At 37.5% G+C, this 27,164-nt stretch overlaps 1 protein-coding gene across 6 annotated transcripts in view; it reads right to left on the bottom strand.

The window, feature by feature from the left end:
• Positions 1-11,018: 11,018 nt before the first annotated feature.
• LOC146004289 (transcription factor CP2-like protein 1) overlaps positions 11,019-27,164 on the bottom strand; it is a 226,762-nt gene continuing 210,616 nt past the window's right edge. For 4 of the 6 annotated variants that reach the window (XM_083143005.1, XM_083143006.1, XM_083143007.1 and 1 more), the window contains 2 exons: positions 25,495-25,742; positions 11,019-12,559 (listed from right to left, as the gene is read on the bottom strand). In XM_083143005.1, the coding sequence (XP_082999131.1) occupies positions 12,510-12,559; positions 25,495-25,742 (298 nt within the window). In that variant the 3' untranslated portion in view covers positions 11,019-12,509. The remainder of the gene's footprint in view (positions 12,560-25,494; positions 25,743-27,164) is intronic. The other 2 variants (XM_083143009.1, XM_083143010.1) reach the window with 1 other exon arrangement.

Here is a 27,164-nt window from a genome sequence, read left to right as displayed (position 1 = left end):
CACTTTTCTAGCACTTGTAGCATAGTCCACACAGAACTACTGCAGTGCTAATGGTGGTGGGTGGGATTTTCAGAATTCTCAGGCGTTGATTTCTGGACCAGAGGAATAAGCGTACATGGAGTGGTTCAGAGTGCACCCTGGCCCGGTAATCGTTCTCCGCAAGCTGACGAATGTGGGATGGAGAAACACCAGGCGCGGCTCGTGCATTATTTTCCTGGGGATCACCGAAGCCATATGACACATATTCAGTTTCCGCAAATAGACTTTCTTCGGGAAACAAAGGGATGAGGAGGGGGGGGGGGGCGCTTAAAAGATTGGTACAGAATTTTTTTTCATAGAATGAGGGTTCATAGTAGAGGTGTGCGTATAAATTTAGGGCTAAAACCAAGTACAATAAATTGTGCATCTATGAAAGAAATTTCGGGTTTTATGGACGTCCTCAGGATTTGTTCCAGGGATGTGAAGCAAGATCATTTTTTTTCCAGGGGGGGGGGACAAACGAGGCACATTTTTCCTTGTAATAATGCTGTTCTCTCAAAAACACTCCTTCAGTCCCTGCAACGTCTTAATAATTAATAACACTGGGGAACAAAAAAAAAGATTTTATTTTGTGGCATAAAGTTTAATAACAGTTTCAGCACACAAAACAGCTGTGATTGCCAATTGTATGATTGGTTCAGTTGAATTGACTCCAGTTATAAAAATAAACACACCATGGAAAATGTAGGAGGTAAAATTACTCCACGCTTTTCTCGGTAATATAAAAATTTGATAATGGGCTGAAATTGTTCAAAATTCTCAATTTTACGTAATGTATACAGTGCTTAGTGAAAATGAGTAACATAAAATAAAGAATTTTGCGTTACTATGGGGACTAAAATCAACAGCAATGTAATAGCTGCATATGTGGTGGAAACCGAATAGTCAAGAGTGAATTGCATCTTCCATTGTCATATTACAAATACAATCAACCTTGTACAGGCCTAGCAACAATTTACAAATAAATAAATAAGTTTCTTAATGGTACAAAGATTGTAATCACAAAAAGAAATATTAAATTGTTCTTGGAAGTTCATTTATATGTATGTCTTATGTTTCCGCCATTTTGGTTTAGTTGCATTTTTTTCATAAATTAGAGCCAATTCAGGAAATATATTATTATGTCATTATTCAGCAGCATGAAATTGCCCTAAATTAGCTCTCAAACACTGTGCCGCAATTTCACTGTTCCCCAGTGTAATCATCATAAATTACTGTGACTGAAATGAAATTATGTGTGTGTAATAAATAGTTTTAGGTTGATATTAATTTTCCAGGCGGGTGTGGCCCCTTTTCCCCTTCCGGAAGTCCATAAATTATAAAATTATAAAACGACTAATCACAATGGTCCTACAATTATTAAAAGGAAATGGCAACCAATGGCATGTACGTACTAGAAACCTGAGACCCTTTCATTGGAACGCTACAGCTTTTCTTTCTTTCTTCAAATTTGGAGTTGGTCGACCAGCACACGCTTTATCTCTCATTTTCTTTCAACAGACGAGAAGGTATGTTTCCATTAATTGTATACATTTTAGCGGTCATTTCTTACCTGCGCAGACAGCAACACCTACACTGCATGAAATGACGTAACATAGTCCATCCTTTGGAGCATCAATACTTTGTAACAACTTCGAAAACTTACAACCTTGAAACATTGACACCGACATGGTTTGTCACCTCTTCCTTTCTTGTCTAAGATCGTGCCAGTCTTTTACTTTCACATATCCGAAGTGTTTCTATCTTTAAGGTAAAAGTCTGAATGCAGGCACGAGATATTTTAGTAATGTATTTCTTTTATTTTAATTCATCGTGTCTAATTCCAGATTTCATTCATTTCTACTCATCCTTCTCTGCCACAATTTTGCATTTATGCCAAGAAGTTCGGCACAAAAATTATTCAACAGAGAAGATAGAATATGCAACGAATGCGCTTGAAACTTGAACCTCACAGGGCAACACTGGAAGGGAGGAACCAGCTGGGCCTCACTCTCAGCGAGGACTGTGCCTTCTGGCTTCTGCTGCTGCTTCTAACAGAGCACGAACTGCGCATGACCATTGGTTGGAGATCGAGGTTCCTCAGTATCCTTTGCCATATATTTTGCCCATATAGCTACCCCGACCTTCTGCCTGCCGCCCAAACCTTCACTATGGCAGGAGCTCTCCTGTGGGGGTTCAGCTAAGGGTCTGCACGAGGGCGGCCGATTGGCGGTTTATCTTTCTCAGGAAAAGAATTTGCCGTGTTACGGACACAAATACATAACTTCTTGTGCAGAAATTTTAGCGAAAAATTGTCAAAAGGTAAAGACATTGTTTATTGTCCATTCTCGAGGTAAATGCCGTATATTACTGGGGGTTCACTGATCCTGTAATCTATAATGCCAACCGCACCTGAGAAACACAGACAATTTGGAGATTTATGACACTGCTCGGATTGCCTTGAGAAGGAAAAGCCTAAATGTGACACTGACACTTGCAGAGAGGCCGCGATGACTGGAAAGGAGCAGTTATACAATAATAATAATAATAACAACCCATGGCGCGACAGCTCTCGAAGATTTAATATTTTTAGAGCCTATTTTAAGAACCTAGAAATCTGAGGTCTAGTGATCAGCACCATGCTCCTGTCACCTTTAGTTCCAAGACATTCATTAATTAGAGGCTGAGTGAGTCCCAGAGCCACCTTACGCGGTGACAAGGCCGGAAAAACTTCTACCTTAGATCACTCACCGGAATAATGGGGTTTCCACCTGTCAAATGCCCTACCGGCTTCCCCCATGCGGTAATATGCCCGACAAACACAAACGTCCATGTGCTCATCGGGATTCGAACCCAGAACCCCTACCAATGGAAATGTGACGTCTCAGGGAGCACAAGTGACAACGACCGCATTCCAGCCATCTTCATGCGGTGATCCGTTTCCCCCCTCCACCTCCAACGGGACAAGGAAAGAAGAGAACAACCGGATATCGCAAATAGGTCACCAGTTCCCCCCTCCCTCTACTCAGCGATATCCCAAGCGCCAGGGAAGCAACCAAGGAACGAGAGCCTGAGGTGAGGCCAGATGTAAAAAAGTAAGTGGTAAAGGTCACGTGACCAGCAATTATGTCGATAAAGGAACTGCAAGTGTAAGTGTTTCCTACCAAAATGTGAGGGGCTTAAGAACTAAACTCAAAACATTCTACCTGAGTGTATTAAATAACGATTTTGATGTAATCATGGCTACGGAAACATGGTTAAATCCATCGTTCAGTGACAGGGAAGTAATTGACGATAGATATATTCTGTTTCGGTCGGATCGCGATGCACAATCTTCTAACAAAGGCTTGGGGGGAGGGGTACTTCTGGCTGTAAACAGGGCTTTTCGAGCTATCGAAATTGAAACTCCGGTAATTGACCCTCTGATAAATTACTTGTTAGTAAAAATTAGCGAAATAAATATGCATATTTGTGTAGCCTATTTTCCCCCAAATGCGAATCGATCTGTATACAGTTCCTTCTATCAAACTTTAGAATCACTTTATGAGCAGGGGTCTTCCCTTATTATTGCAGGGGATTTTAATTTTCCTGAGATAAAGGGGGCGGATCACAATCTCTTATCTTCAAACGAAGCTTGCGTAGAATTGAGTCATTTCATGTCACTCCACCTACTAAACAGCTTCAATGACATAAAAAATGATAACCAACGAACGTTAGATTTGATTTTAAGTAACGTTAATAGCATAACAGTCGCAAGGGAATCCGATCCTCTCGTACCAGAAGACATTCATCACCCAGCTTTAAATATTGACATTTCCATGACTAAATTTAAATCTATCACGAAAAATTCAATTCAAGCAGAATATAACTATAACTTTAGGAATGCAGATTTTTTAAAAATGTATAATCTTATGAGAGCTGTAAATTGGAATGATCTGAAGAAATACACTAATATTAATGCCGCTATTGATAAGTTCTATGAAATGGTGTATGACATATTTAACAAATGCGTACCTTCAACGAAAACTCAACCGAAGAAATTTCCGAGCTGGTTCTCACGGGAAATTATAAAGAATATCAGGAAAAAAGCATATCATAGGCAAAAATGGAAAAATAACGCTCCCCACGCTGAACATCATCATGAGAAATTTAAAGAACTTCGGAATATTGTTAAACGAGGGATTCAAAAAGCATATACGCATTATATTTCAAGCACAGAGTATAACATACTTCATACCCCTAATCTCATCTTCAGCTTTGCCAAAAATATGAAAAAACAAAAAAGAGCAGAACCTTTTCAATATCAAGGTAAAGTACTTTCTGACACTCTAGAAGTAACAACAGCGTTTGCTAAATATTTTCAATCGGTGTACCGGCAGGATGATGGAAAAAATAAGACTTTGAATATTCAATCTTACAGTGAAATCGATAAACTAAACCTATCAGATATTAGTCTTAAAGAAATCGAAGATGCCATTAAAAATCTTAAACCGAAAAAATCTATTGGTTCCGATAAAATTCCGCCTTACATACTTAAAGGATGCGGCGAGATACTCAAATACCCCCTGCACACGCTGTTCAATCTTGTACTTTCCACCTCAACATTTCCAGATATTTGGAAATTAGCAAAAATTACCCCGATACCAAAAACAAATAAGCAAAATGATGTAGAGAATTACAGGCCAATAGCAGTCCTGGCAGCACCTGCCAAGCTCTTAGAGCAAATTCTTTACAAGCACATTTCTTTTCACATACGATCAGTGATCTCTCCTTATCAACATGGTTTCTTATGTAAAAAGTCTGTCTGTACCAACCTATCAGAAATAACTCATTTTATCGCAACCGCGATGGATAGCGGAGCTCAAGTAGATGTAATATATACAGATTTTTCGAAAGCGTTTGATACCGTAAACCATAGAATCTTAATAGAAAAACTGAAATCATACAATCTATCGAATCCGATGTTACAATTGTGTCAATCCTACTTAACAAACCGCAAACAGTACATAACGTTTCAGGGAAATACTTCCGATGAATTTGAAGCTACATCCGGAGTTCCCCAAGGCTCTAACCTTGGTCCCTTATTCTTTCTCATGTACATAAATGATCTTCACGAACATCTGAATCAATCGGGTAAACTACTTTTTGCGGACGATTTAAAAATATACAAAAGAATTTGCAGTTACAGTGACTGTACCGAGTTACAGGCGGACATAAACAGTCTTGTGGAATGGTGCGAAAGCAACAAACTAATCTTAAATAGCGAAAAATGTTACCAAATGTCATATACTCGAAACACTACATCAATAAAATACGACTATTGCATAAATAAACAAAAATTAAAACGGGTAGAAACAATCAAAGATCTAGGAGTTCTGTTTGATTCTAAACTTACATTTCACGCGCACGTTAACTTTGTAACAAACGAGGCTTACAGACTTCTGGGATTTATAATGCGTACATGCAAAGAGTTCAAAAATGTCGGAAGCTTAATGATGCTTTATAATGCTTACGTTAGAGCGAAAATTGAATACGCAAGCATAGTGTGGCACCCTCAAACCCAGCAAGATGTAAACAAAATAGAACAAATTCAAAGTAAATTCTTAAGACACTTACAGTACAAACTAGATGGTATATACCCTCAAATGGAATCCCGTGAGAACCTTCTCAGATATTTTAACCTAACAACTCTCAACAACAGACACATCATGCATCAGCTCATTTTCCTCCACAAAATTTTAAATAATCTCATCGAAGCTCCTTTCGCCCTGTCACAGCTCGACTTCTACGTCCCCTCAAGCAAATTACGACCAAGAACGCAACTCTTCAGCCTCCGTCGTAATAGAACCAACGCTCTGACAATATCCCCAATTTGGAATATGTGTAAAACATTTAATGATACCATCAAAAGTGAAAACAGTGTGGACTTATTTTGCCCGACCGCAATTTTGAAAAGGAGTGTACTAAAATTACATAAATTACGATAGAACCTAAGATTTATATGTTTGTTAAATGTTTTCTGTCTATATACTACATTCATCTGTGCAATATTTCAATAATGTTATCACAAAATTATTGTATAATGAACGCCATTAATGGGTAATATACCTGTTGCGTTCAATTTCTGAAATAAATAAATAGCATGCTGAGCTAACCACTCTGCCATAGAGGCGACTTCCAACTGAGCTACGGTGGAACACGAAAAACCTTTAATTAGAACTTGTATTTCTAGAACGTTTGACTTGAATTTTGCCTGAAAAAATATCCACCTTTCTCGGTGGAGATTTGAACTCGCATCCTTTTGGATTCCAACCAGCAATCTTACCAACTATTTTCGTTTTTTTAAAGGAATACCCCTATGCAGTAGTATCCCTTGACAAACAAAAACATCCATGTCCTAACCAGGATTCGAAACCGACCCCTGGCATCGTACCGCACTGAGCTAACCACTCCACCATGTGACACTGACACTTTTAGAATCTAAAATAGGTTCTAAAAATTGTAACTTCCAACTTTTTTTTTTAAAAAAAAGGGAAAGCCCCTAGGCGGAAGTTTCCCCCCCACACTTCATTCACTCAAATTTCTATTTCAGGACTTTTCAGGACAAACACAAACATCCATGATTGAACCGAGATTCAAACCCAGGACCCCTGGCATTGTAGGGCGATGTGCTTACCACTCCGCCACGGGGACCGAGCAAACTGATCTACAACACGAACAACCTTTCATTAGAACTTGTATTTCTAGAACATTTGACTTGAATGCTGCTGAAAAAATATCTAACTTGTTCAGACTTGAACTCGCGTCTTGTCGTATTCCAACCAATGCTCTTACTAACAGCTACAGAGGAAGATGACCAGCCTTGTATCAGAAGTTGTATTTCTAGAAAGTTTTACTTATATCTAACCTGAAAACAATTCTTTCTTGAAGCAGATTTGAACATACTCGTACATTTGTGATCCAAAAGCAACACCCTTACCAGCTGAACTACCAAGGATCTTGAGAGCCTTGTGTTTAGAACTAGTATTTCTAATAACCTGCGTTTTTGACTGGAAATAAATGTTCTCATTGGAGAAATTGACTCTAAATTTTCAGTACTTGAAGAAAATGTACTTATCTGATTGAAAAAAAAAAACTATGTAAGGAAGATTTGAAGGATGAGTTCCAGAAAAATAAATCAGTCTTATATCAGCAATTTTGTTTCTTTGGCAAATGTGCTACATTTCAAAGTTTCTTATTGTTAAATTTAATAGTTTGATTTTTAGTAAAATGGCAACTGCAATACTATTATTAATATGGAAATCAGAAATTATATAGTTTTCTTTATATGCATATAGTTTACTTGCTCTATTTCTAGTCTATCATACATCATCTCACACCTCACTTTAGGAGCAGTTGTTTAATAAAACAACAGGGGTTTAATTTAATCTACACTTTGCAGATTAACAAGGCTCTGACACCTGAAATCACATCCAGTATAAACTTTTGTGGAGCTCATGCTGTGTCCTGTTTTTGCAATTGTCCTTTCATAAATTTCAGCTTTCATCCTCATATCATGATTAGTGAAAAGTGGCAGAAAACCAAAGTAAAAGAAAACAAATCAATCAAAATCATTAGCAATTCCAGAGGTAACAGTCACACACAGAGAGTGAGTTTGTGTTTACATGCATACATGCACTTATGATGCAATATAGGGAAATTGCTATCTTGAGTTATTGCAATTGAAATATGAATAAAAAAAAAACATTTTAGTTGCAATGTAACGCTGTAAACTGAACATCACTTTCGCAAGTGTAATTTTTTGCACTCTTCTTGTACAAATATTCATGTTTTTCTCAGGTGGCATCAGTACTTGAGGTTGATCAAGGTTGCTAGAATTTTTTGATTACTAAATTTCAAGGTTTTCCAGTCCAAAGTAGAAATTTTTTCAGACATGTTTATCATCATCACGATCCTTGCTTTTTCAATTAATAAGCAAAATAACAGGTGGTGCAAAAGTCATCATCCTATTTGAACTGACCTTTATTTTGACATCTTGTTGTTTATATCAGCAGTGTTTTATCAGTTAAATAGAAGATACTCACAAAATTTATTGTGTGCGAAAATGAATAAGTATACCCCACATACAGCTCACGAAACATTAGTTCTTTTGCGTGACACTTTTCCAGGCAGAGTAATATCCCATTTTGGTGATTTGCCATGGCAGGCCAGGCTATTTGACCACTCCAGATTTTTTCCTTTGGGGATATTTGAAGTGATTGGTTTATGTGAATAAGCCAGAGACGTTATAGCAACTAAAGGACAATATTCTGCATGGAATTGAAAACATTTCCTCACAGATTCTTTCCAACACCACCAAAGCAATAAAAAGAGCCCAAATTTGCATCAATTCGAATGGTGATCATTTATTGAATGTTACCTTTAAAAATTGAGGACTTAAAACTTACAAGTATCCAATAAAAGTTTAACACAAAAAAACCTACTTTGTTAATTTAAAACCCAAGCTATAGGCTAAGAAAATCAGGTGATGACTTTTGCGCCACCTTGTATTTAGCACTGATGTGCTGCCAACAGACATTTAATTCCTCATACCCTGTAACAGTTTTTCAAAAAGCAAATTTCATCCCACAAGCGCAAAATACATGCATATTTGAAGATGATCATCATAATGTCATAAGCTCATACCTGATACCACATAAAATCACAAATTATAACAAGTTATAATGCATCTCCACAAGTTAAAAATAGTAGTCGATGGGTCTCCCCCTTGGATGTTTTAGAGATGATCTCATGCCCCACCCCTCCTTGTCATTCAACATTATAGAATCACCAAACCTGTCATCTAAAAACAAACAAGAAATAGTCAATGCAGAAGCCAAATTGAAGTTAAGATGTTATCTGAGAGCTCTGTGAAGGTTCTTTCTAACTACAAATTGTACAAGCATAGAACATGCTTTTTCCATCCGTTACAGAAGTTTTGATTTTGTATACAGGGAAAGAACGTACTCATGACTATGCAAACAGGTAAATAAGGGTGCTCTCCTGTAAAATCAATAAAATGGACAAAGCATGTTCTTTCCCTGTGGTCTTTATTTAGAATCATCTTTACAACCCAGAAAAAGAAAGGGAAAAAATACATCTTTCCATTAACCTCCAAGCCCTGTTGATATGCCACTCTGTTGGTCACAATATATGCTTACAACAAGGGTTGATTAAATGAAAAGGTACGAAACGTCGTAACAACGGAATCGTTTATATAATACCTATGCCGCGATGGGAGAACGTAGCGTGATATGTAGGGGTGCGATTGGAGTCGCCACGCGGCATCGGAGCATGCAGGGGAACACGCATGCGCAGGAGAGAGCAGAGGCTCCGATACAGAGCGACGTCCAAGTGACGTGGCAGTGAATGTTCGGACGGGATAGCGTTAACATTGGCAAATTTGACTGTTGAGGAGCAGCAAGGCGTTATCCATTTTCTGAGAGCGGAAGGTGTTAAACCGGCCGATATTCATCGCCGGATGGTGAACGTTTACAGGGAAGACTGTGTGTCTGGCAAATCAGTGAGGAAATGGAGTGCCGTTTTCGTTCTGCTCCATGATAACGCACTCAAGGACGCTGTGAAGGACTGGGTCGCGTCACGGCCAAAGGAATTATGGGAAAAAGGAATCATTCAGCTCGTTCATCAATGGGATCAATGTGCTCAGGCCTATGGAGGATACTTTGAATAAAGTATTCATTTACACCGACAGTGTCGTTTTGTACCTTTTCATTTGATCAACCCTTGTACATACACAGTGCAGTCCATAAGTTCCCGGATTGATTTTTTTTGCAGCCTTCCCATTAACCCCATCTAGCGGACGACTGTTGATCTACGCAGTTTGAACCCTTTCGAACAGCCATGCTGAGAGGCATTAGTCTCGCCATTGTAGTTGAAGAGTCTGGACGTCTGATATAACCTGCTGTTGTGTGTGCATGTATCAGACGCGGGAGATGGACGAGCAAGAGGAACAGCGGGTAGAAATTAAATTTTGCTGCAAAGCTGATTTTTCAGTGACAAATACATTTGAACTGATTCAGTGAGTCAGCACTGAGTCTGACAACCGTTTTTGAGTGTCACAAACGTTTTCGTGAAGGCCGGGAGACAGTAAAGGACGACGAACGCAATGGTCGGCTGACAACAACTCGGACCAACGAGAACATCGTAGCTGTTGCTAAATTGTGTTGAGAGGAATGGAAAGTGACATCTCGGATGATATAAGAAACACTAAACATCCCCAAAACGGTGGTTTTGCAGATTTTGCTCGGACCTCTTAACCTCTCGTGATTTTTTCCTGCCGCACGACAACGTCCTGGATCATTCAATAGCAATAAATTGCCAGTTCCTCGCTGAAAAGCAAGTCTCAACGTTGCACAATCCACCTTATTCACCAGATTTGTCACCTCCAGACTGTTTCCTCTTCTCAAAACTGAAAATGCACCTGAAGGGTTCAAGATTCGACTCGATTGAGGAGATCTAGAAGGCTGTGACCGACAAACTCAAGACAATTCCAAAAGATGACTTTTCTGAAGCCATGAAGAGATTGAAAACTTGTGCTGAGCAATGTATCAAATCAAATGGATCCTATTTTGAGTAAATAAACAGTCAAAACTCATACGCCTTTGAATTTGTTACTGCCTTAGTCCGGGAACTTATGGACCGCACTGTGTACATAGTAAGAGATGCATGTAACTACAAAAAAATGTAGTATTCAGTTTTCTTTTTAATACATCTACTCATTTTAAGAGCCCTATTAGGAGTGAGATTGACATATCTCCCATTTAAACTAAAATCACTAAATTGGAGATACACCGATCGGACTAAAATAAAGCTCTTGAAAGTGATTAGATACGTTAAAAAACTGAAAAGCACATTTTTGGAGTTATGTTTCTCTGGTTCTTAAATGACGATACATATCTGAAAATAAATGATTTCTCAAAATATGGGTACAACTACCTCTTGTTTAAATCAGCGAGACGTTTCAATCTCTCATGTTTATTTTCAACTCAGTACATTTCTCCACTTTTCTTGTTAGCTGGCGTTTCCCACTGTGTTCAGAAACAAACCATACTGCAAGTAACTTCTAAGCATTTTCATTCAGTCCTATGCTACTGTCCACAATAATTCACAGCAATTGTATTTATGCCTTTTCTTTTATACAATGAACGTGAAATGAAATGCATACAATAAAAACATGCCTGCATTGTTTATCAATAGTACATGAAAATACAATACAGCATAGATCTAATAATATCTCTCTCTACACACTATTTACATTATTTTATAAAGTAAGAGAACAATGCATTTTTCAAAAATTAGCTGGCAACGAAACATGGTTCTTTTTACCTTCTGACATGTCATTCATAGCATTCACATGTATTTCCAGTTAAGTATTACAAAATAAACACCACTAGCTTACTTATCTGCATCTTCTTTATTTTGTTTTTTTCACCCCTTGTGGAATGATATTGAGACATTTCAGCATTAAGCAGAAATAGTATACAAATATGCAAAATGTATTCCCAAGATACCTTTGACGATCACTAAAAGTTCAGTAAGGCATTACTATTCGCCTTTACGATTTAACCTGAAAAATAGCGCACCTCTCCAATCTAGCAGATGCTCATATACGAAATACACACACACATGATCATTATATCCCGTCGATTATAAACTAGAACATACTTTGAGGCACATATTAAAAAGTAATGATAAACTCCAGGTGCCCCTATTCTTCTTCGTTTCTCGATGAAATACATCCTGGAACAATGAGTGGTTATGCAAAAAACACAGAACAGAATCAATCAGAGGTACTGCTTAGTGAAATCAAAATGAAACAGACGAAAAAAATCTCTCTCCACCTTTCTTAAGCACGTTTGTACTCCAATTTACACACAGGAACTAAATGCAGCATTTACATATGAGGTTCAATCCTCACCACCATTTCATAAACACCAATAATTTTGATATCTAAGTCTCAATTATTCTTCTTTTGCCTACTCACTTTGGTATTTGCAAATATTTTCCGTACTTTACTGCTTTTTACAAACATACATACAAGAATTGTTGATTTGGAAAAACGAGAGCTAATTAAAACAAATTAACATCTTATTTCCATCTCAGTTATCACAGTTCCTCTATTTTCTTCTCCTCTTTAAGAAACAACATATGTAACAAGTTGCCAAATAGTAACAGTCACAGAAGAAGCAATGTACCATATGTAGTTAACGACATCACAGATATTTATTCTCTCCCTCCAATCATGGCACAATTTTTTTTTCGTTTATCTTCACTATCATTTAGTACTTTTTTTTCAAATACTAGTTAGAAAAACTGCTTACAGCTTTCAGATCAGTTGCAGGAGACGTTAACATCTCCGTGTTAAAATAATTACTTCTTGTCTCAGTCATCCTCACAGCTAGGAGGAAATGTTGACACTTGAGTGTTCATCGTCAGCGATGTGCTGATTTTAGAAGCAGACGATACCTTTCGCATGAATGATCTGAAAGAAAAGGATAAATTCAAATGTAATTTTGAGGTTCACTGGAAAAAACAAAAGTTATTTGCAAATTGTCCGAATGCTTGAAATTATAGGATGTACAGGGTGTCCCACTCGTAGGATGTATATATGGCAACGAAAGATTAGCCACTTTTCATCTGAGACATTTGAAACTCCTGACTGTACAAGAACTTGAAAATTGAAATGCTTAAGCCTAGTAGCAACAAATCGGGATCCCACATAGCCCTATTAATTTCAATGGGAGTGGTGGGCCAATTTGGTGCAAATGTCTTTCAGATCTCCACTCCCATTAATTTGGTAGCTGTGCTGAATCTAGTACAAGGTCCCATCTCCCTTTTGAAATTATCTTTTCCCATGGATGGTTAAACTAAATTCTGTAGCACAATAAGTAAAATGTGACAGTTTACTTGAGCACATCACCACTGTTTTCTGGCTTTCCAGACTGGTCTGTTAATATTGCCTTCAAGTGGCTTTCACTGGATTGAACCTGTAATCACTTGACAGCAAGATAACTATGATTTTTTGAACCTGTAATCACTTGACAGCAAGATGACTATGATTTTTTGAACCTGTAATCACTTGACAGCAAGATGACTATGATTTTTTGAAACTGCAATCACTTGACAGCAAGATGACTATGATTTTTTGAAACTGCAATCACTTGACAGCAATATGACTATGATTTTTGGAACCTGTAATCACTTGACAGCAAGATGACTATGATTTTTTGAAACTGTAATCACTTGACAGCAATATGACTGATTTTTTGAAACTGTAATCACTTGACAGCAATATGACTATGGTTTTTGGAACCTGTAATCACTTGACAGCAAGATGACTATGATTTTTTGAAACTGCAATCACTTGACAGCAAGATGACTATGATTTTTCTGGATAGGAATTCTTAATGCAGCAGTGATGTTCAACTGTTTTCCCAGTTTGTATGCAGGCTAGAGATTGTCTACTAGGGGCACAGATGTAGGAGACACTGTAAAAACTCATACATCTGGACTCAATCATCATAGACAAGAATAATGTTAGTTCTGAAACACTTCAAGGCTTATTCAAAACCCATCTGGCTAATATTCTAAGAAAGTCTTCAATAGACAATTTCATGAAAAAGATCAACCACTGTGCAACTTTTGTAAACAAAAATTCCATATAATTTACATCAAATTAAAACTGACAGTACCTGCTGTCAGGAAACATCAATCATTCTTCACATTGTGCAAGGATTGAGGAGAAAATGGGTGTCAAAGTTAATGATTGTTGTAAGTTTCATCTAAGCATTTTTATAAACTCTGCCTGTTAGAATTGATAGATTGAGTTAACTAAACTAAACTAAACTAAAACTCTTAGGGTTTTTTAATGGTAATTTTGCACCCTTCTAAGTATACAAGTGTATATTCTCTTATCTTAAACCCTTGACAAAGGTTGAAAGTGCAGGCTGTAAAAAGAGCTGCACAGGACAAGTACAACACATTAAGAAAGGTAAGGATAGTCTAAAAACCTCCTCAAAAAAGTGTAAAAGGACCGCATTTAGCTAAAACCTAAAAACATTTGCTAAACTGTGTCTGAGAAAATTAAAATCTGCACATTTGAGAAGATGAAGTTATGCATAAGGAAAGTAATAAAACTAAAGACTACACTTTCTTGCACCCAGGAAATGTATAACAAACATAAACATTAAAAAACAAATGTTCACACAGGAAATGAGGAAGTGTTTATGGAGACACAGTTGTAGGCTAAAGTGTTTGTACATCTGATATAACAGGGTGGTCACCAGCCCTGGCCCAAAACCATGGTAACAGTTGAAGTTTTTGCGTGCAATGACATGTAACTGGCCAAGTGAATGCATCACTTCAATGTGAAGTCACGTGAAATGACAAAACGACAGTGTTGCAGTATGCAGATATTAAACACCAGAACAAGAACAATGTCTAGATGAGGATGTGTACTACAGGCTAGGGAAAAGGAGATGCGATAACCACTAACGCCGTCAAACAGTTGGGCGGGAACTTTACGTCACATACCATGAAGAAGTAATAGGATCCGAGTTGATTATGTCCTTTGCGATTAGTCCACTCAGAATTAGTTCACTTCATCAAATGATTTACTAAATCTCATCAATTTACATTGTCAAATTCATTATTTGAGTTTTTTTTTGGTTTAGGTACAACATCTTCACCGAAGAGAAAATTATGCTCATTCCTTTGTTTTCCTTGACCCTGTACATCCAGGGTCAAGGAAGTCAGTAATAAGGTGTGTTATATACAGTGTACGTACAACTATAGATTGAATTGTATCTTCTCCAAATATGATGTATAAAGAAACAAACTGCCGGAGAACTAAGTGAGGTGAGTGTACAATTTTATATTACTATTATAGTGGAACCACAAGCAAAGAAACCTGCGCAGACTCGCGACTCCTGTGCACCGTACTTCAGTGTGGAGGGGAGGGGGAGAGTGGAGCATGCTCTCTTATAGTCCGAGTTGAACGGAAGAGGAGGAAGGTTCTTCTTCTTGTGGTCGCTCTTGTAAGTAAGGGGAACTGTGATTGGCCATTCATCTATTTTATCACTTCTTCATAATCTCAATTGACTTAAATGGCTGGAAGAGCAAAGTAAATTTATCAAATATAAATACAAACACGTGCCGTTTAATAAATAACCAAAATGGAATGAAAAGTTAGCAGTTTGTATTTTTATTGCTTTATGTGAATATGTAGGGAAAAAGCGAGAGAGAATTGTACACCAATGGCAAAGAAATGGTAGGCAAAGTATTTACCAGGATTATACTCCCTACATTCCTGCTCATAATAAGGAGTCGAAGGTATCTTGCTTAAGGATCTTTCTTCGATGTAAACCTAAAAGTTGACTTTTCAGATTACGTACATAATCTTCTGGGCAGAAATGCGCACTGCAGATTCTAGCATTAGCATGATTCACGTTAGCATTTCCACACGAATCCAAAGCTCGGTGACCGAAGAATCCTTTTGAAAAACGTATATATTATGTTCAACGTACTTGGAAGATGTATCTTGTGCTGAACTACAATAAATAATAACAACAAGTGGTGTACGGTATCTCGGAAAGTCGGGACCGGGATAGGAAAGAAAAATTCCGTCCCTATCACGACTTCAGCAAATGACTTCCCTAAATTTCTGGATCCCAATCAGTCGGGAAATACCGAATGGTCATTTTAAAACGGTATTAATTCTTGACGTTTTCTACATTGCAAGTGTCTGGAACTTATCGGAAATTGTTAGTTTACATTCCAGAAATGCAAAGAAAATCACTTAAGGTGAAAATGAGAATTTGAGATTTCCCGACTAGTCGAGAAATTGCGAATATTTCCTGTCCCAAATGTCGGGATTTAAAAAAAAATTCCCGTTCCGATCAAAAATATTCTGTCCCGCATAACAACAAGTACCTATCTATATTTATTTTCAATTTGTCTGAAGCCACAAAATGTAAATGGGTGGAAATGCTCATTTGTGTACTCGGTTTCGTGTGTTCAGTTTCTGGCATGGTTTCCTATTTGCATAGTGCAACACTAGCGCATAGATTTGGAATTCATTTCATGGATAAATTCACCTCTTACCGTCGTTTCGTCATTACGAGTAAACAACGGATTGGCCCAACCTATACTTCTAATAACCTTGGTGGCCACTCTAGGACCATGATAATATTAAAGTGTAATTCCTGGTTTTCAAGGCAAACTTTCCACAAAATCAAGGGCGCAAACACGTACATTTAAAATATATAATTTAAGTTGCAGAATAGAGTACTGCATTGGACCACTTTTGCTCTAAAATACTCGATCGAATCCCCACGCTCGAACATGATACGCTCAAATATATAGAATATGAAATTTAATTTCAATGGGACAATAATCGTACAAATATATGTGTAAAAATTCGTCCTGGTAGTTTCAGCCCATATCTATTCATTTTCATATATTGCTATGTTTTGGTAAAATAGACAAAATTACATTTTAACATAGAAATTAAGACTATGTTCACTTCAATTTCACGGTGTCTTTCACTGCACTGAAGGCTCACTACTACAGAAAAATTACAGTTACACGTGAACTACTGGGCTTCGAGCATATACCGATCATTTGAATGTTCAAACGTAATTCACTTGAGCAAAGATACTGTCCATTCCGTAAGCCATCTAGCATCATCCATGCGAACTATAAGACGATCGAGCAAAAATACCTTGATGCAGCACTCAAGTGTAGAATTTACATTTGCCATTTCACAGATTCGAAATACATCTACAAACACAAGTCACAAATGTTACGGAATATGCTAATCATGAAATGTTGTTAATTGTAAAAGAATTTCAAAATCAAATTTACCTAATTAATTTCAAGATATCTTAGATTGCAATAATTTTCAGTTCATTAGATAGATTGTTCTGCAAGGAACTTGCTTCAGGGCATTTATAAATATGTATAAATTCAATGGGACTTCGAATAATAAAAGATGCAATTTTTTAATTTTATAATGAATGCGCTTAAGTTTACCATGAAAATGTTAGGTTATTACTCTTGGTGCTTCAAAACTTTTGTAATCTGTCAACAGAATTCTGCCTCTTCATTGAACACATTTGCAATTCTTACAACAAAAGTTGTATGGAAAGAACATGCAGTCTGTGAAAGCCAGCTTTAAGGTTATTAGCCAAAAACCACAGATATGAAAAAGAATCCAATGAAGTACTTACAATGGCAGAAACAAGATTAATGTAAATTTTGAAAAGTAGGAATACTGGAAACAGCTGAATGTCTTTTTAATGAGTTGTCTCAACAGCTTAAATATTTCCTACTTCATACATTTATCAAACACAGCCAGGCAGAAATATTTGTAAATGTTGAAGAAAATGTTACTGGATAATATGTTCTATTGAAAGTTGATTTTTCAGAGATCGTTGCTGTAGTGTATAATAATGAAGCATACAGGCAGGCCACTGGCACCATGAACAAACTACACTGTTCACAGTCCACTTCGGGATGGAAACTGGAGATTTGGGTAAAAGTTCAGTAGTTGTTTCAAGTTATCTGCAGCATGGAAAACTTCAGGTGTTTACATTTATGGAGAGGATACCAGACACAGACAAAATGTGACCAAAATACAGACAGTACATATTTCTTATGATGGTGCAGCCTTTCAGTTTAAAAACTGATGCAATTTGTCAGATTGTCACTCAAAACAGGCCCTTGAAAGACACCTTAGACATGGTGTGAAACAAAGCATCATCTATTCGCAAATCTCTTTCTGTTCACTTAATCGACCCACTTCGTGTCAAACACTTACTCATTGGCAACACTTCAAAAAAAGTACTTCTCGCAGTAAAAGTATTGGTCAATCCAGAGGGAGACAATGAGGAGGAAGAAAGTGGAAAAGAAGATCAATTTGCACAATATTGGCCTGAGAAAAGATGATTGAGTTCTGGTGTGGTACGAGAGATAAAAGTATGCAGGTTCCCTCCGTTGACTCCACAGGGTGGCCACTCTAGGACCATGATAAAATTCAAGTATAGTTCCCGGTTTTCAAGGTGAACTTCCCAAAAATTCAAGGGTATACAAGAAGATGTTTTCTCTACATCAATGTATTACGAATCTCTTCATTAACACATATGCACATACATATATACAAGGGTCGTTCAAGGTTGACTGGGATTTTCGAACGTAAAAATTCGATGAATAGCCGGATCATGATGAAATGTGCGGGTGACGTAATGTATTCCTTCGCGAGTAACTAGCACCCGTCATGACGTATTTCGCGCATCCGCAGCAGTTGCAGTGAACATGGTGGCAAGCAGTGTGTCTGTGGATGTGGAGCAGCGGTGTGTAATCAAATTTCTCATGAAGGAGAAAGTGAAACCAGCTGAGATTTTCAGACGATTGCAAGCACAGTATGGTGAACAAACGATGTCGCGGACAAGAGTGTACGGATGGTGTGAGCAGTTTCGCGAAGGACGGGAGCTGGTGACAAATGAAGCGCATGGACACATTCGTCCGACTGCAGTCACACCAGTAAATATCGCACGTGTTGAGCAAATGATTCTTGAGAACCGGCGAGTAACAGTGCGGGATATTGCTGCCGAGGTCAATATCAGTGTCGGGAGTGTTGAGACAATCATTCACGATCACTTACGCTTCCGCAAAATCTGTGCAAGGTGGGTTCCCCGCCAACTGACATTCGATCAGAAGTGGACACGCAGGACGGTCTGTGAACAGCTTCTGAATCGGTTTCGAGCAGAAGGTGATGAATTGTTGCAATCCATCATCACGTGTGATGAAACATGGTTGGACAATTCAACCCCAGAGACCAAAAGACGCAGCATGGAGTGGCGGCATAAAGGTTCCCCACCCCCCAAGAAAAGCAAAATGCAGCCGCCCACTGGAAAGATCATGGCAAGTGTCTTCTGGGACATGAAGGGTGTTATCCATGTGGATTTTCTGGACAAAGGGAGCACGATTAATGACCAGTATTACTACACATTGTTGAGTGGTGTTGTACGAAAGTCCATTCGCAAGAAAAGACCTGGGATGTTGTCTGGAAATGTCATTCTTCTCCATGACAATGCCCACCCTCACACGGCCAATGTGACAACAACAACTCTGGCCGACATGCATGGGAAGTTCTGCCCCATCCCCCCCACAGTCCGGATTTAGCCCCCAGTGATTATCATTTGTTTGCACCCCTTAAAGACCATCTGGGAGGGAAGAAATTCACGATAGACGAAGCACTGCGGAGCGATGTCCTCCAGTGGCTACGACAACAACCAAGTTCTTTCTACACCAAAGGAATTCGGGAGCTGCCAGAACGATGGCAACGGTGCCTCGGTGCGCACGGAGAATACTTTGAAAAACTGACATAGTTTGGTGTTTCTTCTGCTACCTATTTCCTCTGCAGAAATAAAAGTCCCGGTCAACCTTGAACGACCCTTGTATTAACAATATAAAGGGTGTGTGATTCCAATGTATCAAAAAATTCTAAATCAATTCAAATGAACGGTGTATACATATTTTAAATTAAGGTGCGGAGTTTACATTTGCGATTTCACATATTCAGACTCAAAATACATCTACCACCAACACAAGTTACTAATGTACGGAAAATTGTTAATTGTATAAGAATTCCAATTGAAATTTACGTATTCAACTTCAGGAAATGTTATCTTGCAATAATCTCTCATCAGATAGATTGTTCTGCAAAGGACACTAACAAAGTAAACGGATCGAGAGAATTCAATTTTATTTTTTACGTAGCTTTCTTTTCCTTCCTCGATAAAAATAAAAGCTAATCTCTTAAAAACTTGCCTCAGAGCATTTATAAATATGTATAAATTCAATGGGATATGGTTTGATTGATTGAGTTGGAGTTTTAACCTTTTGGTGCCTGATCCAGACACTCTCAGGTAACCATCGGGTGTCCGATCGTCTCGATCGAGACCCTTTGTCAAGGTCGTAGTTTTTACGTTATAACTTCGCTATTTTTGGCTAGAATTCAGATTTTCTTTTTTTATATTGTTGTTAACGCATGTATTTAACAGAAATGATTGTTGCACGTTTTTTTTTCATGAAAATGGCAACAAAAAACTACTTCTGTTTTGCAGCTTTTTTCAAGGGAAAAATTTGGCCGATAAAGGACGGCCGACTTTGTTGTTCTAAAGCAAAGCGTTTCCCTCACCCCTGGAAACTGCATTCGAAGGAAGTTTGTTTATTGGTACCTGAGGTCAAAAGGAATGTGGTCCATGCGGGCGGTGGGGGTTGTTGAAACTGCATCGTAAGAATGGAAGTTCGAGGCGCACTGAAGAAAACCTTTGTTCTTGAGCACAAGTGTTTCACAAGTGGCTAAAAAGGTTACCCTGCATTCTCTAAAAATATAATTTGGAAGTAGCTGCAAGAATTGGAATCTGTGATTCATTCTGCATACAACGGTATATCATTCACCTCTCTAGGGCAAGTAGCCTCTGAGCTACAGTCATTTCAATGTAACCCTGCATTTCGCTGAAATCCGAAGCTTGAGACAGTGGCATGCAGGCCTTAGGTTTTTGGGGTACAACTTACATTGGTCCTCTATGATAATGATGCAAATATTTTTCTGTTTCTTACATGCCAGCGATAATTTCTATTTGCATGTTGACCTTCTCATATCCTCTTTTTTTCGGGGGAGGGGTCCAATTTTTACAAAAAAGTTCCCCTTCATACATACGCCGAATGTGCATAAATTCTATATATCGTCTGAATCTGTGATTCATTCCGTGTACAACGGTATATCATTAATTTTTCTAGGGCAATTAGCCTCTTAGCTACAGTCATTTCAAGGTAACGCTGCATTTTGAAGCTTGAATCAGTGGCATGCTGACCCTTCTTTTTGGGGGTACAACTCGCGTTACATTGGTCATACGATAATAATAAAAAATATTTTTGTGTTCCTTACATGCCAGCGATAATTTCCATGTGCATGTTGACACTGTCATGTACTTTTTTCTTGTGGGTAGGGGGGGGGGGAGAAATCCCAATTTTTTTCCCCGAAATTTTGGAATTTTGCAGGTTCTCCCCCCCTGCCACATACATGCAGAATTTGCATAAATTTTATATAGTCTGAATCTCTGATTCATTCAACGTACAACGATATATCATTCATCTCTATAGGGCAATTAGCCTCCGATCTACACTCATTTAATTGAAACTCTGCAATTTGCTCAAAATCGGCTCAGGCACCTGTGAAAATGGCCTTGGGCTCCAAAAGTTTAAATCCACATTATGCACAGAAAGGCTAATTGGGACTGGACCTACGGTTTAAAGTGGGACCCCAAACAGTCTTTGCATCCCCTGGGTATCGAACCTGGGACCCCTTGCTTAAAAGACGACAATGCTACCACTGCACCATCGGGGATGCCCTCAATGGGACATGGATTTAACAAACGTTGCAATTTTTCACGACTACGGAGAAAAATTCACGAAGAACTCATGCAGAATTCCCGGAGCCAATAATTCACGCATAATTCCCAGAATTCAAGGAATTCCCAGCGAGTAGCCATCCTGCTCCATAAACATAGAGTGGTTGCATCTGTCATACACCTATATGGTGAGTGGCTGGACAAACCTAATAAAACATCTTGTCCAGTCTAAGATGTTATCAAAATAATTTCACCACCTAATTCTGTTGCAGCAAGAAGGCAATTCAACTTTTGTTTTTAACTAGTGTGTGCAAATTCATTTGTAGGGCATATTGCAGAATTGCCAAATAAATACATATGTTGTGATAAATACCGTAATCACGAGCATAATGTACACCCGGGTTTTTGATGGGGAAAAGCGACAAACAATTATATCTCATATATGATGCGCAGTACAATTCAGGTTCAAGAAATGTACGGTCGTAAAGCTGTTTGCAATCAAGAGCGAATGACATCATACCTAATCAATGAATCACTTGTTGCTATGTGGACCAAAAGAAGTAAATAGTCTTGTGTACACAAAGAGTCACCAACCCATGTTACCTCCCTTCCCTCTCCATCCACTATGTTTATTATCCCAAAACTTTCACTTCTGTAACAATTTTGTTTATTCTGTAGTAGAAGAGAGATCAAAATTATGTATATTTTTATCTTTATATGATTTGCAGTGTTCAGGAAGTTATTTTCTATTATTTCTTGCCTGACAAATACTGCTAATATACATCCCGTGTCATGGGAGGTGCATGCTCGAATTCTGCCAGAACTTGGTGTCGCAAAACATTCCATTACCAAGTGAAAAATTATGGTTAATGGCCATTTCACTTTTTATATTGTCTTTTGTAAAATTATTATTACTAAGGAAATTCAACCTGGTAATTGTTATTACTAAGGAAATTCATCTGGTAATTTTGATTGATTTGGCATTTTAAGTCCACTTTATGCAGACTAATCGGGCACCAGTATGTGCCTCCACCGGGTATCGAACCTGGGACCCCTTGATTACCTGGTAATTTGTATTTGCACCTGTTGATATATACATAGTGACATAGTGAAAACATATGTGGTTTCATGTTGGTAGTATGAATTATTCCATGCATAATATATATGCACCAGTTCTTGGGGGCAAAATTTTTTGGAAAAAAGTGAGCATTATACACGAGTAAATACAGAAATATGTTAAATTATTTTTAATCAAGCTTTAAAACTAATCACAGTACTAGAACAGCTGTTGTAAATGTGACCTGATGATATTCATGAAGTGATGGATTTGATTTTGATTGGATTTTGATTTTAAAATTTTGGGTGCGTCAGCACTAAGGCTATTTTGCACCCGTCACACTATACGGGGTCCAGCCCCTTACAGTTTCACATAACAACTCTAACGTTGCTTAATTAAAATCATAAAATATTAAAATGTTCTGACTTTCGTTAAAAGCCGAGGCTGCAAAGAACACTCAGCACAAATAAGGACAAAACACACGACAACACAAACAAAATTATACTAGCCATGGGGCCAGTCGCCAGAGCCTCGTTAGTCTTCAGTCCAGGGTGTACTGACGTGGAAGTGAGGTTGACATTTGGGTGTACTACGTGGAAGGTCACCCCTTACACCCCATGAAGTGATGGATAACTGCCAGATAACAAGATTAGTGACACTGGATTCTAGAAAAGCCTTTCCGACTATGTATCCTGATCCACGTTTTAACTAAACTTAGATACTTCTTTTATTGCTCTGTGGAAGGAGTTGATTGGATTAATCATACCTATCTGCTAGAAATGTATCACCTTGAACATTTGACTACAAATCTTTAGATTCGGAAGTTCCTCAAGGTACTGTATTGGGTCTGTTGTTATTTTTCATGGATGTAAATGATATAATAAGAATGATACAGAATATTAGATATTATACATATGCTTATGATTTTCAATGGTATATACAGAGTTCATTGCAGAATTTATCACATTGATTTTTGATTTGATTTTAAAATTTTGGGTGCGTCAGCACATAGGCTATTTTGCACCCGTCACATGATACGGGGTCCAGCCCCTTATCTTTACAAAGAACAACTCTAATGTTGCATAAGTAAAATCTTAAAAGCTTAGAATGTTCTAAATTTTGTTAAAAGCTGAGGCTGTAAAGGGGCACTCAGCACACACAAGGACAAAAAACAGGACAACACACACAAAATTATACTGGCCAGAGTGCCAGTCGCCAGAGCCTCGTTCGTCTGCAAAACACAGTCCAGGGTGTACTAATGTGGAAGTGAGGTTGACAATTGGGTGTACTACGTGGAAAATCACCCCTTACACCCCAATTTATCACATGTGACAGAGCTGAAGAATATGGAACTTTTACACATTGGGATTTTATGTTGTAACATATTTTTTATTTGGCATCCAATAGAATACTGAGGTGAGATCTTTTCGTATCCGATGAAAATCAGCCAAAATAGATGAACTTGATAAGGTATATTTTGACATATTTTACCAATTTTGCATTTTTATCTTCATACCTTTAGCGCAAAGGTTAGTTGATACTATCAATGGCAGGATAAGGAAATTACGGATGAAGTAATTAAAAGCACATGCCGCCTTTTCTTACCAAACTAGTACAGAACAATAATAGCCCCCTCTTTTTTTTATTATCCTGACGACAATTGATAGCTGTGTGAACATTATTGAAGAAAAATGTTCTCTGTCATTGTTGTGCGGGCACAAGAACTACCAAACAGGAAGGAAACAAGTTTCAATTGTTCTAATTTCTTTACAGTTTTTTCGCTTCTCACAACAATCAGTCAAAAGTAAGTTAAAAAAAAATCGGTACATTACAATCTGTACTCTATCGGCAATTGAGTATGGGGGTTTCAAGGTAACTTGCAGTTTCATCCAAGTATTATCACTGTGTAACAGTGCGAGTGAATAGAATGTCACAAATAGGAACTTCCCACTACATTCTTCAGTCAGTTAAAGGAATTCTGACTTCATTTAATACCCACCCCCTTCCTAGTCAATCCTTCCTGGAAGATACTGACTTCCCATATAATGAGAAATTCGAAAGTACTGTTGTGCATATTTTTGGCTTTACTGGGAACATTTCTGACATATTTGTAATTTTTTATGACATAATTACATATGTACTTTACAGTTTTATAGGACAAAGTCCCAGGCCCCAGTAATTATAAATTGATCAGCCTGTAATATATAAATTGTAATACATTACAATGTATATTAATTGGATCCCATCAGCTTTTGACACACATAAATTTCACTATGCCCATTGTGAAACTAAACAGCACATTTCTAAGCCTGTAAAGAATATAGGGAGAATAATGGATACAAAGCTGACTTCATCTAACCATATTAATAATATTGTAAAAAAGCGCGTGCATCTTTACATCTGTTATGTAAATTTAAAAATTATTTCGCCCATTATTAAAGCCTTTGTCCTCTAATTTTGATTTTGTGATAGTATATGTGCTGATTTGTAGTGACATGCTGGAAATATGAATTCAAAAAATTCAGAACTCTCGTAGAGATGTGTGTTTAACCTTAAGAGGTATCTGAATAGAAAGCTATTGTTCCTACATACGGTACTTTCTACACGAAATTCTTTGTACTAAACTGAGAGATTGTTCCCATTAGGAAGCACTGCTTTATCATATGCAAGATACAAAAGTTTCAATCTGTTAAAAATTAAAATTCACAACTGAATTTTTTGGCATTTTCCTAGAAGTGTAGCCCGACACAGGCAACTGTGGCCATGCATGCTGCCAAATGGCCTTCATGCAGATCCTATTGTTTCAATCAGACTCCGTGAAATTGCCCCAATGTTCTTAAAATATTTGGTTCTTAATTATAAAGATTGCAGTCTGCTTAATCCTATTTTAGAATATTTCTTGAATATCTTGTCCTTAAAGTATTATGACACTACACTCCTTACCTTGAATCACTTCAAGAGCAAACATGGCTTCGTCTTTAATGTTTCTAACTACAGCATCCGTTATGAGGACGTGGATGCCATTGGGTCCCTGAATATACACGTCGAGTATTTGCTCGGGCGTGATTCCTACAAGCTGAGCCAACTTCACCACGATCTCTGCGCAGCTGAGGTTCTCCAGGTACAAGGCATGGAATACGTGGGCCTGGTCCATCATACAGATGTAGAGTGTCAGTCTGGGAGCAATTGCTCTGTGAAGAATAGAGAAAAGTTCACAATATTCGAAAGGCATTTTGTCTACTCATCTCATTTGAATACATGTACTGTGAGTAGCACAAAATAAAGTTGTACTAATTTTAATGCAAATTTGTTATTAATACAGAGTAATTTATTAATAGATGTGCCCAAATGCATCTTAAATACCATGTTTACTTGGGTGCCTTGCATTTTCAAATAAGCCATGAATCTTATCGCCTCATTTCACAACGCTACTACAATGACATTTATTTCATCCATTCATTACCTAGTGTTTTTCAAAGTAAAAGGGAAGTTGAGCTATGTGTGATAAAAGATAAGAATGTTTTCATTTTTTTTCTCTTATAATTTTATGTAACTTTTTTTTTAAAAAAAAACTTGCTTTATTCGACCTTTCAATTTCAGACACTCACTCTCACCATTTACAGAAAGCACTGAATAACAATAAAAAATACAGAAGGTTCCTTCACAAATTAATCACTGTCACACTACAGAAAATACAAAGTTCTTGCACACATAATGATGCACCTTCCATCTAGTTTTGAAAATTGTTGTGCTCAAAAAGTTCTCCGATTGTTACATATTTTTTTCCTAAGAAGCATTACCATTCTCTCTTTCTCAAGTCTATCGATTACATCAAATTTGCAAACTGCACAACAATTACCCATTTCCTCTTACATGTTTTAACATTTTTTATTTTCTCATGATTGATTGATTGATTTTGTGTTTAAGTCTACTTTATGCACAGTAAGGCTAATCGGGACTGGACCTACAGTTTAAAGTGGAAACCGAACCACTATGTGCCTCCAGCGGCTTCGAACCCTGGACTCCTTGATTACAAGGCAACAACGCTACTACTGAACCATCAGGGAGGCCCTACATCCTTCTCATGAATGCTTATCAGGGTAGATACCATGTGTAAAATATACAGGCAAAATTGTTTTGCATCAGGTTAGGAGCTAAATGTACTCTTAATTTTTACTAATTTTAGTCAAAATAATAGGAATGGGACAGATTAATCGGCACTCTTACCACTATCGGAAGATATAGGCATATTTGTGTATTACTTTATCAGTAAATTTATTGGTAATTTTACTGATATATCTATAAGTGTCTTACAATTTTGTGCAATATTGTTCCATTTTGTTATAATTTTTAGGGATATAAATATATAATCTCTATTGCGTACCTTTTTATTTAAAGAAAAAATCTTAATATGCAGTTTCTCATGCATTGTAGAAGCTTGGTTCAGTTAGTAGCATGCATAGATTTATTAAGGAAGTTAATGAACCAATTGCAATTTTAAATCAGATTGGTAGAATATTGGTTATCGGTAAATTTTATATCGATACTTCAGGGGCATTCCAGCATTACATGAGTTATATTTTACACACAAAATTTAAGGTTCTAGACATGAG

Source organism: Lepisma saccharinum, chromosome 21, assembly GCF_977018435.1.
Source record: "Lepisma saccharinum chromosome 21, izLepSacc3.1, whole genome shotgun sequence".
In the NCBI taxonomy this organism is placed as follows: Eukaryota; Metazoa; Arthropoda; class Insecta; order Zygentoma; family Lepismatidae; genus Lepisma; species Lepisma saccharinum.
Note: the sequence above shows the minus strand (reverse complement) of the source record. Positions and strands in the feature narration are given on the sequence as shown.